Raw genomic sequence first — 21,298 nt, forward strand, 5'->3', positions numbered from 1 at the left:
AACCACAATCTGCTCAGTATCTAAAGGTCAAAAGGAGTGGTCTATAAGGCCTGGCACAAGTGTAGAGCTAAAAGCAGGCTTCTTCTTTCAGAAACAGACATACTTTCATGTGCATTCATATCTCCCCACGCCACACAGCCCACCACGGTTTCCGGCCCACTGATATATTGGCTTGTAATTACACACAGCTCTCCTGAGGAAAGCTCCTCCAAATGAGAGCACATCATGCATAAATATATAAGCAGTCATTAGCTTCTTTTACTGCTCTAGCAGCTAACTGTAAACGTCTTTACTCAGACTTTATTAGCCCAAATGGCTAAAACATGCAGGAGGAAAAGAGAACTCTCGCCATTCTCTTGAAGAGAATATTATGCATTTGAAATACTTTGTTATTCTACATGTTAAATAGCCCACATTATTGCGGCGTGTGCGCTAACATGGCCTAGATAACATTCAGAAGATTAACATAATGATCTCAAGGTCAGTAGCTAGAAAAATACATACAAAAACAGCAAGAGCAGGCAGTAAACACAGCACAAGTTTTATTTTTTTTTGCTTTTCTTAAGAGGAAGCCATACCTTGATTTATTCCCAACTGGCTTGTAAGCAGAGAGGAAGAGAGAGATAGAGAGTGTTAGAAAAAAGCATACATTTACAAAATGTGAAAATCAACAGCAATAAATAACAGACAGACAAACATTTGCTGCTATGGCTGCAAAAAAGTGAAGGTGATGCGGCGAAGCTGCACAGCCGTAATGTTGCTCATTACTGGGTTCTACAAATCTAAATGAGATATGAGGCAGGAACGTGTGGAGTGATGTATATAAACACCTCAGGAAATGCAGTAGCACAGAGCTCCATCTGAATCCTCTGTCTAGCACTGCTAAATCCTAGTGGAGCACAGCTCCTCTTTCATGTTCAGCTGAAGGGATGGTCCACATGACAGGCTACACACACAGATGTTTAACATGAAAAGAATCTGAAATGCGCTCTCAGTCGTCTCAGTTGGGTTGATCATGCAGCTGGAGAGCGGCAGCGGTGGCGAGGGAGTGTTTTTAGGTACATGAGTGAAAGAAAGTGCAGGCATGCATGTATGACACAGTTACTGCATTCGCCTTGACATGTAAAAAACATTCCCAACAACACACTGATACAGACGCGCCCATTAACATCTGACAGATGAAGCAAAGCAAAGGGACTTGGACAGAGTCAGGGTCATGTGTGTTGGGTAAACTTCATGATGAATGGTTGGTAAATAAGGGGAGAGGAGAAAAAAATGTATAAAAATACTACATTTAGGGATAAACAGTATTTTTCACACTATAAGGCGCAATAAGTGACACTAGTAAGGGACAAAGGTGTCACCATGTCTTCCTTCTAATTCAGCAGGTCTGGTTGCTGGGTGGTTGTGGGGAGGTTACTAAGTTAAGTAAAGCTAAGCTAGGTAAACAAAACTGTAATTCTTAAAAAAAGGCAAGCTAGTGCTGAATGTTAACCTACACAGATTTCTCTCAGAAAACTGTTTATTTGGGTGAGTAAAGCTTAGATTTACAGATTTCCACTAAGGCTAGGTGCAGCAGCATTAGCGTTAGCGGCTAAGCGCTTGGCACACTGAGCTGAAGCTAGCATTACGGGATGTAAAAAGAGGTTTTTTAATAAGGTTCTTGTGCACTTTTTAAGTTTTAAATATGGAGGCGTGGAGCTGCTTTAAGCCTGGATAATGGTGGAAAAGGCGATTTATCGCTAGGTCTGAAGGGTGTTTGGACAAACTGTTAAATCATGAATTGTCTATTTGAGATGCATTTAAAATGACTGGACAGGACAGTAAGCGGTCAACATTGTGAATGGTGTCATCAGGCTAGAATTGTCCAGTCAATGAAACAGCCAAGCAACTCTAGCAGAAGTAACATCATCGTTTAAAGCAGAGGGTCCCACGCACATATCCCACAAGTCAGTGCAGTTTTCTTTAGCTTCCATGGTACAAGCTTTTTACATGCCTGTGTATTTAATAACTAATAACTAAGGAAATAATCAAAATAAAAATAATAATCAGCAATTTAGACCTACAAACTTATGAACTTTGTCAGAAGACTCTCAGTATGCGGGACATTAAATAATGAACATCACTCACCAGCAGCTCGCTCGTAAATACTGTTCATCACCATGGGGGGCTGCAGCAGGCTGTCTGAATGGCTGAGCAGCCCGACCTGCCCTACACAGCTATCAAACGATCGATTGAGAATCCTCCGTGTGTCTGGGTACTCCTGAAAGAGAATGCAAAAAAGAAAAGAAGAAAAAAAATAAAAACTCACTGTCACTGTATTGATCATGTTGGTGAATTATAGAGACACACAGAGCAAATCTCAGAGGAACTTTCAAACTGTGAACAACACAAAACCGAATAGCATTCCCCAAGCACACAGACTGCACACTACACTAGACGCTACACACTGTGCAGTGTTTCCAAAAATGATGATGCAGAGATAGTTACTGCTGCTGCTGCTGCTATCTGCTCGCACCAAGACTTAAAGCAATGAGCATAGAGAAGAAAGATTGCACGATTAGGTCATGAAAAAGCTCTTAATGCTTCTGATTAGTGCAGCCGTCAGCAGCAGAAGATACTGGCCAGATTCTACTGGTTTCCAGGCACTGTCTCCAAGGGGGGGAAGGGAGAAAGAGAAACAGGGGGGAGAGAGACAGAATGATAGAGAATGAGAATATGGAAAGTCATTTCATTATCCGGCCCCGGGGTCTAGGCTCATGGTGAAGTATGTTAATACGATTGGCAGATCCAAAAAAGAAAAAAGAGAAAATGAAGAGGAAATCACAGAGCCATCAGACGTGTCTTCTAATGATTTGGACAGACAGCACACAGAAAGCTGTCTGTGATTGGTTAATTGTGGTCAATTAGGAAAGCAAACGAGGGGCATATATATTTAAATTGGGGGGAGGAGAAAGGGGGGGTGTTTACTCAGCATCTGGCATTGGCAGGGAAGGTGGGTCGTCTGCTTTCAGTATGGTGTGTGTAAGTCTGTGTGTGTGTGTGTAAGTCTGTGTGTGTGTGTGTCAGACAGTCTCTGGGCAACACAAAAGAGGGCTGCTTTCCAAGCCTTTGAGGCACAGTAGGCAATTCATTCTTAGAAAGGAAGGAGATGGCGCTCTGGCGCTTTTCTCTGCCATTTATGAGCATCCTGTTTTCTTCCATCTGATTGGCAGAGCAGTGGCAGTGAAAGGGTACAGAGGTTTAGCTTTAAGGAATATTTGGCTTAAGCCAATAGGCTTGGAAGAGGATCAAATTCTTGGAATCCCCTGGAATTGTACGATTATGAAAACTAATTTGTTGGTTCAATTAAACCCAACCATTTGTGTAGTGGTGTGATCCAGTGCTTGATATGTTTGTGTGAATTGTACTGAACCAGGCTGCTAAAGTCAGGACTGCTTGGTGTTTGGCGTTAAGTATAGCACAGATTATCTCCAGTTAATCTCCAATTAGACATTTCTTAAAAAATATTTGGATTAGTACCAAACTTTCACTACCAATTGTCTTCAGTGTCAATTCCAGTCAGTTCCAGTTCTAACAGGCTGTACTCAACACAGCTTGAGTTTTCTCCTCAAACAAAGATTTAAGTTACTTTAGCTAAGATCACATTACAAAGGTTCATTAATCAGTTTTGATTTTTCCCTTAGATCAGAACTTCATGAATCACATTCACTTATTAAGTGACCTGTTTATGTCTTTTAACGTGAGAGACTCACTGAAACAAGCACATTACCACTGCAGAGATGCTATAATTGAAAAGTCGTATCAATGTTTGAAATATGGGCTTGTAACACTTAAAATGCAGTTTATCAAAAACAGCCAATCAGCTTCCTGGTTACACCACAAGTGGATTTGTAGATTGTAGAGTTTGTAGATTTAATATGTTTTAATACGGTATTTGAACTTTAGTTTAGTGCATTTTGGTTGCTCCTGATTAACAGAGATTAAAGGCTGGTATTGTGTAACTGTAAAGAACTGTCTGGTGATGCTGCAAAAACCAGAATGAGTTTATTTTAAAGTTTATTAAAACATTGACTTCCATCACAACAGAACTAAGCATATGATTACAAACAAATAGATGCATAAAATCTGATCTGACCATTCACATTAATGTTGCACATCCACAAATCGGATAAGTATGTGATCTAAAGCTCTATCCGGACGGGATTAGTTTCTCAGGGGGTTCCGGGGTAAATTTCTCTTTTATGGTGGGTCCTCTGTGATTTTATCCCCATCAGGAACAAACGTAAGTGTTCTCCTCAGACGTCCTCTAAGAAATTTACAGGTTGAATTGTCTACTCCGTGCTCGTCCAGTCATTTTAGTCCTGTCCAGACGCACATCTCTGAGTTTCGTCTCTCCTCGCATTTAATAAAATATCTACTTGTCCACTGCCACGCACCGTAATTACACTTTGGGCACATGTTTCCATGGAGATCCACACGAACGAAACAGCTACAGGAAATGGAGGAGCTACTGAACGCGATGTCACGTGAACAAAAAAGCCAAAAAACTCACTGGTCCTTGTGTTTTTTCAATAGCACTCTAGTTGCAAGAGTTTTATCACTAAGTAGAAGTGTGAAACATTTTGCACAGGCGTCCCCCTAAGAAACTAATCCCGTCTAGATAGGGCTTAAGACCACAAATGAAAATTACTCAAATGCTGTACCAGTAACAGATTTGTTCACATTTCATTTCGTGAATGTGACCATTAAGACGTGATCTGAGCCAAACTCATACTGAACAAACCTGGCCTCTGTCTTCTAGTTGAAAATAGATAGCACCGAACACTAGGTGGTGCATGCAGGTGACTCCATGCAGGTTGGTGGTCCAGAGGGTATGACAATTTGGTATGAATATGTAAAGTAAACAATTTCTATATAAAAAAAAAATCTTTATTTAGGAGGGACATGAGTTTTTAGATGCTGGATAAGGCTATCTAGCTGGAGGTGAGTCTAAAAGACTGGCTAAAGTCAAGTCAAGTAGTTTTATTTAAAAGCACAAGCCCTACAGGTTGTAGGTCCAAGAGAAAGCACAGCTGGGGTGGAGGAGGGGGGTTTAGAGAAAGAGGAGGTGGAGGTGGGGTGGTCACAAGGAAAAAGAGACAGTGCTGGCTCTGAAATGAGATTACACCAGGGGGATCAATGAGGAACCCTGAGCCAACTTTGCCATTTGCCTTTTTTATTCAAAAAAAAAAAAAGAAGAGCAGCAGGAGCACAGAGCTTGCAATTTCACAAAAAGGATGAGAGTCAGGAAATGCAGAGGCATCAATGAAAATGAAGAGAGAAGAGAGGAGAGAGAGTGTGTAAAAAAAAAAAAAAAAGAGAGAGGAGTATACATCAAATCAGGTCAGAACGTGAATGGGGGGAGGAAGGAGGGATGAAGAGATGGGGAAGAGAAAGGAAAAATGTGCTGGTGCAGCAGCGTGGCAGCATCCAAAGATCATAAAGATCAGAGAAGCTTAAGACTTCTAGAGCTTGACGCGGCACAGGACTGACTGAGACAGCGTCTCCACCCGCACCCAGCCCAGCTGAGGCTGCAGGAACGCGGAGGAGAAAAGCACCCGGCTCAGGGATTGGTGTGTGGAATTAGAACGCTCATCAAACTGCTGTTAAGCTGCGCTGGCAAGGTAGGCCGGGTGGAAGGGATTTCAAATCTTTGTAATTAGAACTTCAGTGAAAGGAAGCAAGATCAGTTTAGATAACAGACAGAGTGCAGGACAATTGATTTTCTCCATGTGTGTGAGAATGTGTGGTTTTAGCGCTTTCTGAGGACGGAATAGCTTAGTGAGGACCACATTTTGATGTGAGCTTGGATGGATTTGGGCCTATCGTTCTCTGTTAATGAAGCATGATGTCACACACATTCATCCACTACAACCTATAAAAGGGACATTAAAACCTCTCAGGCGCTTGATCAATCTCATCATCTTTTTTTTTTTTCTTCAAATTTTTCCCATTTTCTCCCCAATTTACACGGCTCACAGACGCCCTGTGCTGCAGACATCATCCTAGGAGTGATGCGGGGAGAGAGCGCCATCTACCCACCCGGAGGGAGCAGGGTCAATTGTGCTCCCTCTGAACGCCGGCAGCTTGATGGCAAAGCTGAGCATGAGCATGAGCGGGGATTCGAACCTGCGACCTGCTGCTCATAGTGGCAGCGCTTCGCTTCGCCACTCGGCGCCCTGATCAATCTCATCATCTTAAGAAATTCCTTGCTTTACCTCCTTGTAAATAATGTTTTGGGTTGAAAATCTATTGGAACATACACTATAGTAATTGAGAGCTGGTTACAGAGCTAGTTTACCAGCATATTTTTCTACCTGAATGACCTACCAGCCATCTTTCAATCATCATTTTTCTCCTACAAACTGCCTTTTCATCTGCATGGTTCAATTCCAACAGCAATTGCAGAACCTGCATTGTTCCTGTTCTGTTCAGCACTAACTTACTGTTGAAACATTACACTTACCAGATTCCTGTAAGCTCAATGAAGGCAGTCTGAGACACTTGTGGTGCCTTTGTTAACCCGCATCAAATTAGAGAGGAAAGAGAGTGCCATTTACCCACCCAGGGAGAGTGATTGTGCTCTCTTGGACTCTGGCTGCTAATTACGAATCAGCATGACCCGTAATTCTAACTCTCTATTCTTGAGCTTTAAGTTGTGTCTTACTCTTCTTTGTCTTGAATTTTATACAATAAAAGGGAATGGATTTACAGAGCCATGTTTTCTATTGTAGAAACATTACTTTCAGACTTACCAAATATTTCAAATACTGGCTAAAGGCTCATCGGTTGGTGAGAGAACTTAATCTTGCACTTGCGCAAAATTTGTTTTAGGAATTTACTGAATATAACGGCACTTATTCTTTTTTTTTTTTACAAGGATTTTAGCACAGTATTGCAATGTCTTTTTATTGCAAATGCAACTTTTATAAAAAAAAAAAAACTAAGCCAAAATGCTGCCTTTAGAATACTGAGGTAAAGGCAACATAAATACTCTTTAATATATAGTAACGCTGCATGTCCATGCATTTCCTGAACAAATGTGCGAGTGTGCATAGACACAGAGTGGAACAAGTGGTCAGGGCTTCATTTCCTTTATTGAGAGACAGGCTAGAAAACAGGATGAGCTGAATGAACAAAAAAAAAGAAAAGAAAAGCATGAAAGATAGTTGAATGAAAGGGAGATGGAACTAAGGAGACAGATAATAGAGAAGTGCTGAATGAAAGGAATCATGGTCATGTTCCCACGGCCAGCGTCCATTCCATCCCTGCTCACTGTCCTATATACACTCTCTTAGCTCCAGGACACACCAGCACATCTTCAACAATCTCCACTTCTGTCTTAATCAGCACAATAAAGAACTCATTTGAACCTGCTGTTTAAAACAAAAGCAGACCCCCCAGGCTTCAGGACCGCACAGGCCACGGTTTCCTGAGCCCAGGAGGGACCAAAAAAAAAAAAATCTCTCAAGCACAGTTCCTCCTCCTCCTCCAGCTCCCCACCCCAGGCTGCTTCTCATTATCAATGCCTACACTGTAACAAGATTATCACACAGCTATTTAGACAGCAGCTTGAGAGAGCTGCTGAAAAGGATGTGATTAGATCTGGCTGCTACATAATGCCATTTAGACCAGAGACGAGACACAAGAACTTCTGCACCCAGCCATCTGCATTCACCTACGCCTCTCTTTTTCTTTTTTTTTCTCCATTTGACCCTTTCTTTTCTCTGACCATCTTCCTTCCCCTCCCTTTCTCCACACTTTGCTTCATTGTTTCTGCTGGTTTGCCTTTTTAGGATTAATTTTTTGTTGGGAGGATGAGGGGTAGTTTTAAAAGTCTGCACAATGAGTTGCTCTTTGATGTCTCTGGGAGAGCTCATAATTAGTGAAGTGTGAAGTTAGGTCAGGGGAAATGGACACAAAGTGGTTTAAGGCACAACAACTTGGAGGATTAGATTTTCCCTAAAGCCAAGCGGCACTCTGGAGAACGGAAAAAGAACATAAAGATGCATCTTAATTATAGCCCCGAGACAGGAGTTAACTTTTGTACTTTTCTGCACTTTTAGAATATGTTGATTCTGGATTCAAATGAATAAAAAAAAGAGCAAGAAAAATAAGTGCGGATGATGTAACCCTGCAACAATGAGGGGTCAAGCAACGTACTAATGTACTGTTTGGGGATAAACTCACTATTCTTACAATGAAGTCAAAGTGAATTAAAAACCACAACACACTTTGTGAAATGTTGATAAAGTTTATAACACACAGTCAGTCATCCTGCACCAGTAATGGGTTTATTTCCTTTATTCATAACTAGAATTTGCTGTATTTATGTTTCTTTACTCACAAAACTAAACTAAAATGCAGTGATAATCTCAGCAAAGCATAAGGCTGTAGGCTAGGCTACAAATGAGCATTAATTATCAGCAGGTTGGAAAAGTAGATAACTGATGATAATCACAGCAGCACTGTAACAGATTATGAGCAGAAAATGCTCCTTTCCTTTTCTTCCCTCCGTGCTTCACTCTTAAAACTGCAACCCAAGCAGTAATAACTACATTGCCCTCAAAATACTATGACTTTTTCTCATAATATTTCTTCTCATAATTAATTTACGTAATATTGTGACTTTAATCTCGTAATATTATGACTTTATTCTCTAAGTGAACTGTTTTTTTAAGAGTGTCCCTTAAAAGCTGTTGAGCATAAATTCTGACTAAAGATTTTGTTTTTTTTTATTTAATAACGGAAATTCTAAACATTTAATTTTTGATCTCATGGTTACTCAAATACTGCCAAGTAAACAGAATACAGAATAAATAAATTTGTAATCTTAACCATGATGATAATGAACAAATATGAGTAAGCCTTACTCCCAAAGCAATTTTTTTAATGTTCTGGGGGTTACTTTTATGGTATTTGTAAAAAAAGAAAAATTTTTAAAAAATAAAAAAATATTTTCTTGTGCAAATATTATACACGTGCAAATAAGCTCTGTTATGATGAGTTTGATGTTTGAACAATCACAACAACTGACTGCTTACTCTATCAGAGAGCAGAGTACTGTTTAACTAATGCTATTAAATGATATAAGCTGATTTGATTGGTTATATAAATTATTATTGGGTTTTAGAGGTTGTCTATAATATTAGTAACAAAATATACATTTCAGTTAGGTCCACGCAGCAACTCATGCATGTTATGCATGCCCAAAATAACCACTAATCACTCTGTCTCATCATTCTGTTCACTACTCATCCACATCCATTCACCCTTTCATCCATTCAGCTCTCTTCCCATGCATCTATCTTCCATTAGTGCTTAGCAACCCCCAATCCGCTCCACACACACAGGGGATCAATCGCATCCCATCAGCCCCTGTGCCCCCCCTCGTCTGCTACGCCCCATTGATGGTCATGACGCTCCTTCCACAGCCCATAAAATATTATGAACATGAATCTTTATTTCACAAGAACAATCTCAGCACTGCACAGCCATGCCCATCGCTCGCCGCCTGCCACCCCGTATGGAGGGCCCAGAGTAACCATCAATCCAGTGGCCACGGGGGCCGCTCCATTGTCCAGCCTAATTACACACCACTTTGGAGCAGTTGGAGACCTGGGGGCAGTGTGTGTGTGTGTGTGTGTGTGTGTGATGAGGCAGGAGGGTGTGTATGCGAGTGTGTGTGTTTCAGGGCAGGATCCTGGGGCGAGCATATGGATGCTCTGTAAGCCAGATGCAGGGGAGGAGAGCAGGCTGGAACGCTCAGCTGGAGGTAAATTCCACCAGCTCAGGAGAAATGATGGGGTGAAAGTGGATAGGTGGTGGGGCGTCTGCTCAGATCACCCCTTTCACTGCTTTACAGGCTTTAGAAGACTCTATTTTCACTGATATCCAGAAATGAGAATCAAATATCTCAGTCAATTCTAGTGCATAAAACAAGCCTTCCATTTTCACCCAAGATGCCTCAAGAGCTCAAATTTCCATTCGCGCTCTTCACAAGGCAAGAAATGAATGCTTCAGATTTCATCTTTTAAACAAAGAATTACAATAAAACAAGCAATAATTAGAGCTCGTTTCATCATCTTGGTATCAGGGGCGATCATTTCACCAGTGCAATGGAAACGCCTTATCTTACACTTGCTTTAATATCTCCACTATTATTATTATTATCACTGGTGCAGAAAGTATAAGCTTTTTCCAGCTTTTCCCTTAGGGAAACATTAAAAGAGGGGAAATAAGGGAAAAAGAGGAAGTAGGGAAAAGGACGACACTTTAACAAATATAACATGGATATTTCATGTAGTTACACAGATTAAAATAGAACATGTTTTGGTCTTCCTGTTGCATCCCTATAGCCATGCCATTTTGACAGATAATTATAGTTTTAAATAATAAGATTCAGCTGGAGCCAAAAAGTTCTACACAAAAACAGTTAAGACAGTATGAACAATGAAAAGAAAAAAATAACAAACATAAAAAACAGTTTTTCTTACATTTACACTCTTTTTTTATTCCACTGCTGATAGTATAACATGAAGATGAGTTTGGTTTGTCTAATGAAATTAATTGAATTTATTAATATACATCCATTTATGTATTTCAGCTCTCCAACACATACAATTTAAATAAAAAAATATATATTTACCTAATTTTTCGCACTATAACATCAATGAACGTCTATTTTCTGATTTATTCTGATTCATAAAGCGCACTGGATTATAAGGCACATTATTTGACACTAGTAAGGAACAGGGGTGTCGCCATGTTTTCTGTCTTATTTAGCAGGTCTCACCACTGAATAAGTAAAGCTTTAAGTAAGGCTAAGAAAAGTACATTTTCTTGTAAAGTTAAACGAGCACTGGATGTTAATCTACACAGATTTCTCTCCTGAAAACTGTTTATTTGTGGGATTAAAGTGCTTCCATTTATTTACATTAAGCTTAGACTTCCCCTGAGTAAAGCTCCAGCAGTGCTAGCCGGGGTTAGCAGCAGGCTACAGGCCGATAATACTTACCTCTGAATGGTGAAAGAGCTAGTATTTAGCAAGGTTAGCGGCTAATGCTGCACTTCAGCAGAGTGGCTTTACTGTTCCATACAACCTGACTGGTAAAATTCATATATATGGTGCAGCGGATTATAAAGCACACTGACGGCTCTTGGGGAAAATTAAAGGATTTTAAGTGTGCATTATAGTGCGAAAAATATAGTAGTGCTAATAATGAAGATTAAGGTTGATAATGCAAAACCACGTTGCACACATTACAATGGAATGGCTGTGGAAGTAGTAGGTTTGGGACTGGCTTGACTGCAGTCTTATCTGCAAAATACTGTGAGGAAAAAGGTGACACTGTTGCACACCTTAAGATGTGATATGGAAGAGTGAGACAAAAAAATAACACCTGAATTACTCCATGGTATCCTTGTGCCAAAACATCTGGTAACTGTTGTAAGAAGAAATGGTAACATCATGAAGTGTTAAGGTTCTAAATGCTAAGTGCGGACAATCAAGAGGAAAATTTAATGCAGTGATTCACTGAAAATGTAGTACAGTTTTTTTTTTAAATAAAACAAAGCCCTATTATAATACACTGTTTTAAAGTGATAATGGCTCCTCCACTTTTAATCATATTTATTCTGATTATTATATTTTAATGTATTTAGATTGGAAATCTCATCTGGATCAAATAGCATTTAATTATACTGAATTAATTGTTTGCATTGATTTACCAGACTCTTTAACCTCTGTCAGTTACAATTAACCCCACCTATGGGAGAAGTTGTAATAATTGCACACTGCTTCCAGCTCTGAATTATTCACCAGTGCTCGTCACTGTAGGAGGGATAAGTAAAAATCATTAAAAATGATAATGCAAATAAGAAAAAAATGTGGCAATAAAGTTAATCAAAAAACAGCCCAGGCCAAAGAAGCTTAACTATAATCATATAATGTACGAATATGAACAATCCTTTTAAACTAAAATGTGCTGATATTGCCTGTACACATATTTCAAATAACTGTTTCGATTAAGCCACTAAACGGTCTTATCTTTTTTTTATAGTAAAGTGTCTGTTGAAAAGTGTTGGTAAAGTGCTGCTTTTATTGGAATGTGTACATGTGAGATGTGCGAGTGCTCCTGAGAGGGAGATAACTGCGTGTTCCGAGGTACCATCACAGTGAAGAACTGTTAAACTGTGGGTCTAATGGATCAACCACCACCACTGCTGGTTAGTATTCATGTGTGGGTGAAGCAACAGAACCGCACACATCAGCACCTCACTTCTATCCTCAGACTGAAAAAGAAAGAGTGTGAGATACAGAGAGAGAGAGAGAGAGAGAGAGATGGAGTAAAAGAAGGTTATGCATGCATTACAGAGTGCGTGCCGGTGGGGGACACCCGGCGTAGCGACATCTCACTGTATTCATTCCTCATTTCTAATTCCACAGACACACAGCACTAATGTGCCACTGTTCCCTCTCATATTCAATTGCACATTTACACACTCTAAGTGTGTGCTTCAGCAGGGAAACGGCACACAATGGAGGCTGAAAAGCGCACAGAAATGCCATTGTGGTGGTGTGCAGTTATATCACTTTCCCTGGAGGCGAAGCGCTGACCTCGGTCAAAGAGAATCTCGGCGCTCAGAGAGAAAAAAAAGCCACTTCAAGCTATGAATATGTTCAACACCTGTGACTAAACGCTTCCCTTTAGTGTTGAATACTTCACACAGGCTGAACGACAGCAGGGAGAGCAGTGGAAAAGTAAGTAGTGCTAGGCTAGCAGGCTAAGCTAACATGCTTTCAGGGAACTATTTTTGGAAAACAGGAGATAATAAGTTCCAATCTTAAAAAATGTTGAATTCATGAGGCCATTTCTGTAGACGACAGCTCGCTAGATCTTCAATTTGCTCACAATGTTTTGCTAAAATAAGATACATTTTTTAACAGGGCTGTTTTAAGCTATTTGGGGGTCCCAAGCAAAATGGACACATCAGCCATTAACAAGTTGCACTAACTAGTTTATTTTTAGCACTGGTTGCCAGGTAGGCAACTAACATTAAAATTACTCATATATATTTTGTTGCCAGCATACCTGCTGCTTAATTATACCTTTTGTATGCGTAAATGATCAAACCTTCCTTTTTTTCCTTTTCTTTTCTGGCTTCTTTTTAATTTTTTTTAAAGATTTATTTCTAATTTTCCCCAGTTTAGCTAGGCAAAGCTCAGCAACTTGGTTCCAATACATCAGCCCCCAGACGCCTTGTGCTGATTGACATCACCCTATGAGTGACAAGGGGAAAGAGCGCCATCTACTTACATAGAAAGAGCAAGATGGTGGCAAGTTGCATGACCAGGATTCGAACCAGCAATCTCCTGATCACAGTGGCAGCGCTTAGCCCACTGGACCACTCTGCGCTCTACTTTTCTGGCTTCCTGATGGATGGATAACTTTGATTCATAATTGCTGAGGTTTGATATTTTGCCAGCTGCAGGAATCATGAACCTGCCCGGCTGGCAACTAGTGGGAGGAGCTCCCTTTAGGGGGATTGCAATAACAGTGTCTTTTCTGCATTGACCGTCACAGAACTTAAAGGGGCGCTCACACAGTTTTTTGTTGTATTCAATTCATAACCGATCATTGTCTGGACGCACAAGGCCATTTCTGGTGCCTAGGCTTTGATTGGTTTGCTTGCCTTGTCGCAACGATCCTGCTTGTTAATAGTTATAAGAAAATATAGAAACAACTGATTATTTGCTTTGCTCCATTTGTACGGGGAGTCATGGAAACAATTTTAATCAATCATTTATTTAGTTTTTAGCCAAATTGTTCCCTTTTTAAACTTGCTTTGTACTACCAATTACCAATAATCAGGTGATGGGTAGCATGAATAAATGAATCTAGGGTAGCCAATAAGATTAAAGTGGTAGACAGAGCCACTCAGGCCATTCACCTCTGAATTTATCTGGCTAGGCCGACTTGACAGGCTCCTGAGCTAGGAGACCTTGTGGCTTGGCTCCTAGAGCATGATATCAAGGCTCCATGTCTAAGAACCCAAAGCCTCTGGGGCTGGAGGCCTACCTGACTGGATGGCAGCAGACCTCTGAGCACCACAAGCTGGATCATCCCTCTCAGATTCCCCTCCATGGACATGGACCTCCGCAGCGTCTCCATCGCCTCGTGGTTGGACTTCCCCAAGAGTGGCTCTCCGTTCACTGCAATCAGCTGGTCATTGACACGCAGTCGACCATCCTGCAAACACAAGAGCATCAATCACTCAGAGAAACAGCCTGATTGAACAAAGACACGTCCCGTAACTCACAGCACTGACTCAGATCATTTCCATCAACCGTCATCTACACTCTGACCTACTTTCTGAGGGCTAAAACCATGACTTTTCTGCCACCTCATCGGAATGAACTTCTAAAGCAGAGCCTTAGCCCGGAGCTGTCTGTATTCTGTACTAAGCCGAGCCCGTGGAGGCCTGCTGTCGAGGAGCTACGGCTCCCCATGCCGAGCAGTTCAGTCTCTATGGCACTGTATAAGCACATTATAGGACATGCATATTACATGCAGAGTAAAAAGCCCTAAAGTTCATTATGATTAATATTAATTAGTTTTCACACCAGAGCCCTCTGATCTGTCTCCCTTATCTTCAGGCGAGAGAGAGAGAGAGAAATAGAGAGAGAGAGAGAGAGAGAGAGAGAGAGAGACAGACAGACAGAGCTAGAGACTACGAGGGTTAAACCAGAAAAGTGGGCTAAGTGAAGTAACAGCTGGCCAGATATGAGCCAGACAAATGCTAATCGTTAATGACTGATAACCGTCTGCTTCATTCACACTCAAAGGATTTAGCTCTGTTACAAAAATTACGCTAATGATATTTCCAATTGTATTTGTAATATGACACTGCCTTGTCTTTAGCATTCTCACCTCTTACAACACAAATAGAACCCATTTACACCTGCTCACTTTATACTTATTATCTCGAATATCAGGATTATTGTTACGTTCACACTGCAAGCTGAACTAATCAATTCTAATTTTAAGCTCAGATTGCATTTGGTTATCTAGACTGTTTACATTCATAAATGTTAGTGACCTGTCTCTATCTCAAAAACTCATAATACCAGCCAAAGGTTTGGCCACATCTCTTTTCATTCAATGTGTTTTCTTTCTTTTTTTTCTTTCTTTTTTTCTTTGTAAACGTATTATTAAAGACATTAAAGCTATACCGAAACACAATATTATTTTTGTAAACAAATTAGAATATGCTTTATACTTTAGACTCTTCTAAGCAGTCACATTTAGCTTTGAGCACAGATCTGCACACTCTTGGTATTTTCTCAGTGGCTTCATGAGGTGGACTCACCTGGAATAGATTTCTCAACCGCTAGCCGCCTTTAGCGCTAGTAAATGACACCTGACCTAATGCTAATGCTTCTCGAGCAGTGCTACCTATGGTTAGCAGCAGGCTACAGGCCAATAATTCTCACCTCTGGACGGCAAAAGAGCTAGCGCTTAGCTTGGTTAGCGGCTATGCTAATACTGCTCCAGCTTTGGTGCTGGAGAACTAAACTGAAACTCCTGTAAAGCTGTACTTCTGTGGAGTGTCTTTACTGCTCCTTACAACCTGACTGATAATATTCATACATAAAGTGCACCGGATTATAAGGCGTACTGATGATTTTTGGGGAAAATTTAAGGATTTTAAGTGGGCCTTATAGTGCGAAAAAACTAATAATTGCAGCACATGGAAATGTAATTGATTATAAAAACTAGTCAAATTAAGTGATCAGGTATAAACAGTGTCATACCATTTTCTAAAACATTTGTATTATGCCCAAGTGTAAAAGACGTATACGCATGTATTTGTCTAACATCTTAACTGAATTCATGTGTAGTAAAAGCTGAAAATGATATGACGCGTGTATTAATGAAGCTTTATGGGACAGATTTAAGTGTCTGTTAAAGTGTCTATCAGCAGGAACACCAAAATAGCTTGTGGATGACAAATGTGAAATGTCAAAAACGCAGACACACACGTACACACACATCAGTGCAGTCTCTGACCCGTGACCCTGCTCTTTAACTGGGTGCCCTAATGGAGACGGCGGTGCTGAAATAGCTCTGAGCACTGTCTGGCTGGAGATGATGAGACGGGTGGTCATTACAGTGGTCTCTGCCTGTGTAAACCTGTCCACCCAGCATCATGAGGCTGAGTGAACGAGCCAGGCTCAGAGAGCCTGAAACTGAAAATGTCTCGTTCCATATCCCCCTGCAAAGTGCCCTGCTGGCATTTTTAACTCAAGACTTATTTTATTCTACAATCCATTAAGAAACATTTCTGTTAACTCCTCATTATCAGCATTTTCCCCATCTCTGAAGAGAGAGAGATTTTTCCAGGCTTTTTTTTTCAACCTTCTACACATTGCTCCTATAGCACACAGTTAACACTGAGGATTTCTTTGCCTTTTCAATCTTTAAAAAAAGGGAGGTTCTTCAAAAATTTGGGATCTGGTCCAATACAAAAACCAAGACAGCTCAAAGCGCTTCAAGAATGCTATAATAGTTATTCTTCTGGCTAAAAGCTATTTGGATTGATTTTAAATGGATATTTACATTAAATAACAGACAAATAAATATATAATGCAGTATAAAGTAGTTGTTGGAAAGCAATGCAAAATGGATACAAAATAAGATATATTTGGTCATGGGGCATTATTGGGAAACCTGTGCTGGGTGCAGATGAGCATTATCCTGCTGAAAAATTCCATCTGGAAGCCTTTTCTTGAGAGGCTACAAATAGGAGTCTGGAAGGATACATCAGCTGCATCCTCGAAAGGGTACTTCATTATAAAACACCCTTCAATTACTTAGTTTTAAGTATGTTGGGAGCAAGAATTGAACACTGAAAAATTTAAACGACTAGAAACTTAGAAAGAAGCCTCCAGTACAGTATTTACTTACTTACTTACTTACTGTAATATAATTACACTTACATAGCAATGTTCTGCCACTCAAGGCACTCTCAAGGACACTTACAATTACATTCCACTAACACTTAACTCACAACGGCGAGAAGCGGCAGCCAGTCGCACACAGCGTACTCTTAACCGGAAACAACCGTCCACCTGGAGGACTGCATTGGGCACTGAGGAGTTGACCCAGCACAGACAACCAATACATGCAGTCACACATACATTCACACACCAAGCAAAATTTTAGGGCATTTAACTATCTGGACAATTTAGAGTATCCAATTTATCTGATCTCCGTGTTTTTTGGACTGTTAAAGGAAACCAGAGTCCCTGGAGGAAACCATCGCAGACACAGGGAGAACATGGAAACTTCACCCAAGACCCCAGAGCTGACAAACATGGCAAACATGCTGACGGGCATTACCTGGCACTGGCCCTCTCCAAACTGAGCACATGTAGCAATATGAGCTGACCAGGCTAGCCGCAGTCACAGGCCAAGCATTTTTTTTCCCTGGTAGTGTGAATTCATGAGTTTTCTCCTTCCAAGTTATGGCTGCCTCTCCCTCATGCTTCCTCTCTCTTTCTCTTTCTCGCTCTCTCTCTCTCTCTCTCTCACTGTCTCTATGTCTAGGGAGAAGACACATCCCACCCACAGACTCGGGACACTTCCAGCTAATTAGCATGGGCTCAGAGAGTTTTTAATTAGCGTTAATTCGCTGGAGCTAGCACTAGCTCTGCTCTGTAATTACCGCATGGTGTCATCAGGGGCTACATGAAGAACAACAGGCCTTTTAGCCCGCAGAGCTGTGCTGTGCTGGGACACGTGCATTCCTCAACACACACACACTTTTGGAGAGCACCCTTCTCTGGCCCACCTAGCTGTGGTAGTCTCTTTCCCTAGTGCACAAGCCACTCTGAATGGAAACACAGCTTAAAAGTTCTTAAGCCCTTTTTGCTGCCACGCTACTGCAAGCAAACAGCCGTGTCTCCCACTTTAAACCTGCCAGGACTTCAGAGAGACTCCCTAAACTTCAGACAGTCTTTATTATAAGAACTTATAAGAAGATTTTTCCATATTTATACACTGTTCACATTTTAAACCTTAATGTAAAACACATGAGCACAACCTAATTACACCAGACCACAGTTTGTTTCCATACTGTATGTATTGGTTCACCTCAGTTTAAATGTGTCCCATATGGTTTCAGATCTCACAAAAAAGGGGTTAGTCTATTTTTCTCCAATCATAGTATATAATCTGTTAGTAACAAAGTGATTGACAGCCGTGGCTGGAACAGGGAGGATCTGCACCACACCCGTTCTCTTTTCAGTTCATTACATGGAGTAGCTGAGTTGAAATTAAACTTGAAACACAAATTGGACTTTTACTGTTAAAACATTACACATTACATTACATACTGGACACATTGGGTAACTCAGAGATTAAGTCTGGATTAAGTCTTTGCTTTTATGTTGTAAACTCAATCCAGGTGGTCTAAGACAGTTAAGACCTGTGAGAAGGGAGCAGCTCTACCAAACAAGTAGGCAGGTCTGGCTCCACCTGTTCTTTGCGATCTCTGCTTGCACACTTGACAACATGGCAGCCAATTTTAGATTTATTTCTATAGAACAGAAGGAAACAGAAGCACTGTATCTACAGCTTCAACTGTTGTCATTACAATGATCCAACATACAGCTCTGGAAAAATATAATCAAGAGGAAGATGGATGATCACATGCCATCAAACCAAGCTAAACTGCTTGATTTTTTTTCACCAGGAGTGGCATAAAGTTATCGAAAAGTCTGAAAGGTCTGAAAAGCTATGCATATTTTTTTGTAACTTCAGCAATTTCTTATTTTCTGCAAATAATATTGTTATTTGGAATTTGTGAGAAAGGTTGTCCGTAGTTTATAGAATAAAACAACAATGTTACTTTTACTCAAACACATACCTATAAATAGCAAAATCAGAGAAACTGATACAGAAACTGAAGTGGTCTCTTAATTTTTTTCCAGAGCTTTATATTGCTTCAATACTTTAATAGTTGTAACTTCAACCCTGCTAGCCACAGTTTATTATTAAGCCACAGCTTTCAGATGGTACTATATGTGTCAACAAATCCACCATCACACACCCACACACACATAGGTGCGTTCATGCACACTAACGCCTCCTTGATAACCAGGGATATTTTTAAAATCATCTCATCACCTGCAACTGTTAGTAGGAGAGTGGCAGAAGACAGAAGCCGCCACATTTCCTTCTGACTGAGAGCACATATGGTGAAACAGAGTGAATTTGCACCCTCAGAGAGGGCCTGGGCCTTTATTTAGCATGCCTCAGTAGGACTACTGATCTACAAACGGTTCTGCAAATTAAACAACACAGCTATGTTTATGAATAGGAGAAATATGTCTAAAATCAATATTCTTACATAAATATGCACCATATGTTAAACATGCAGATAAACAGATACACAATATGGGTTTGGAGAAGCTTAGCATCCATATGCACAAGTATATTTTAAGAGAAACTAGTCATGTCTCTAGGAAGAAATATATATATATATATATATATATATATATATATATATATATATACACACATATATACACTAAGTAGAAAAACACATTAACATAACATGTTGTTTTATATTGAATAATTAAACATTTTGTAAGTAAATTAAATATTCTTATAAATTAAAACATTACTGCTGATTATAATTAAAGGGTTAATTAAAGTGTTCCTTAATATATACGTGCTATAAAAGTTTTAAAAAATATATAACATCATTTAGAACAATTACTGTATATTATACAAAGCAAATAGTCATAATTACATATTCCACCATAACATAGTGATTTCTGAACTTTTAAAACTTTATGAATATGAACTTGTTTTTTTTTTTGCATTATTTGAGATCTGAAACCCTTGAATCTTTTTTTTATTATTATTTATTTTATTTTAGCCATTTCTCATTTTCTGTAAATAAATGCTCTAAATTACAATATTTTGATTTGGAATTTGGGAGAAATGTTGTCTGTAGTTTATAAAATAAAACAACAATGTTCATTTTACTCAAACATAAACCTAAATAAATGTCAAAATCAGAGAAACTGATTCAGAAACTGAAATAGTCATAATAACAGGCCTAAATACTGGAAGTTTTAGTCAAAGTCAAAGTCAAAGTGTTTTTTATTGTCATTTCAGCTATATACAGAGTACACAGTAAAACGAAACAACGTTCCTCCAAGGACCATGGTGCACATAAACACAGTGTAGACAGAACAATAGTGCAACAGTACAAAAGTAAATAATAAAACGGAAACAGGAAATAAACGGAAAAAACGACAAATAGTAACACAAAAGCAACATTTAACGGACCCGGAGCGGCCGCTGCGTGTTAACACGCCGCCATCTTGGGTGGCCGCCATCTTGGGTGGGTTTAATCATACAGATCTTCAATAACATACTATTGTATTGTATTTGTCTCTGGATGGACAGATTACTAAACAACTGAAAGTAAGTAATAGAGGTATGCAGCTATGATGGAGGGAGGACAGACACCACTGGGGGGGTCACAGGAGCTCAGGCCTGAAGCCTATGAATTTGCACTCTGCCCTGGAGCACAAGTGAAGTCCACTCAGCCCCCTGCTGACAGCTCCTCTATCTGCCTAACAAGGTCAAATTCAACGGGTCTTCAGGGGGACAGAGGTCAAGGGAACGTGCCAGCTGCGGATGATAGGGGTCAATAGGCTATTTACAGTGTTCACTAAGAAGCCCTGGAGTCCTGTTTAACCTGAGGCCTCAGACCTTGCTCATAGCTCTTCATTAACATAGCCGACGTGCAGCGTTTCTTTCTCCTTAATATTTTAGAGCTGACATTTTTAGTTACAATGTAAAATGTGCTGAATTTATATATGCTTTTGTATGATTAAAGCATACTCTTATATTTCCTCTATTCTCAGCACAGTTAACGAATAAAGACAGGACTTTACCTATAAGGCTAATATGGCTATAACATGTAATAAAAGCTTACAAACTTTTGATTTTGCCTCTTTCCTGAAATCACTTAGAGTTGTTAAAGCAGCATAATTGGAAATTGACTTTTTATTTTTGCTCCTGGGCTACCTCTACAGTAAGGAAGTGTAATACATGTTTTGAGCTACCCCTAAAGGACATGTCTTTCTGGACAAGCTGAGAAATATAGGATCAACACTGAAAGTGGAGTCACATACAGAACTCTTTTTTTTTTTTTTTTGCAGGAATTTTAC

At 39.9% G+C, this 21,298-nt stretch overlaps 1 protein-coding gene across 8 annotated transcripts in view; it reads right to left on the reverse strand.

Moving 5' to 3' along the window:
• Positions 1 to 21,298, reverse strand: part of pard3bb (par-3 family cell polarity regulator beta b) — a 367,820-nt gene that overhangs the window by 184,107 nt on the left and 162,415 nt on the right. For all 8 annotated transcript variants that reach the window (XM_022680248.2, XM_022680245.2, XM_022680244.2 and 5 more), the window contains 2 exons: positions 14,124 to 14,294; positions 2,131 to 2,263 (listed from right to left, as the gene is read on the reverse strand). In XM_022680248.2, the coding sequence (XP_022535969.2) occupies positions 2,131 to 2,263; positions 14,124 to 14,294 (304 nt within the window). The remainder of the gene's footprint in view (positions 1 to 2,130; positions 2,264 to 14,123; positions 14,295 to 21,298) is intronic.

The sequence above is a fragment of the Astyanax mexicanus genome, chromosome 11, assembly GCF_023375975.1.
Source record: "Astyanax mexicanus isolate ESR-SI-001 chromosome 11, AstMex3_surface, whole genome shotgun sequence".
In the NCBI taxonomy this organism is placed as follows: Eukaryota; Metazoa; Chordata; class Actinopteri; order Characiformes; family Acestrorhamphidae; genus Astyanax; species Astyanax mexicanus.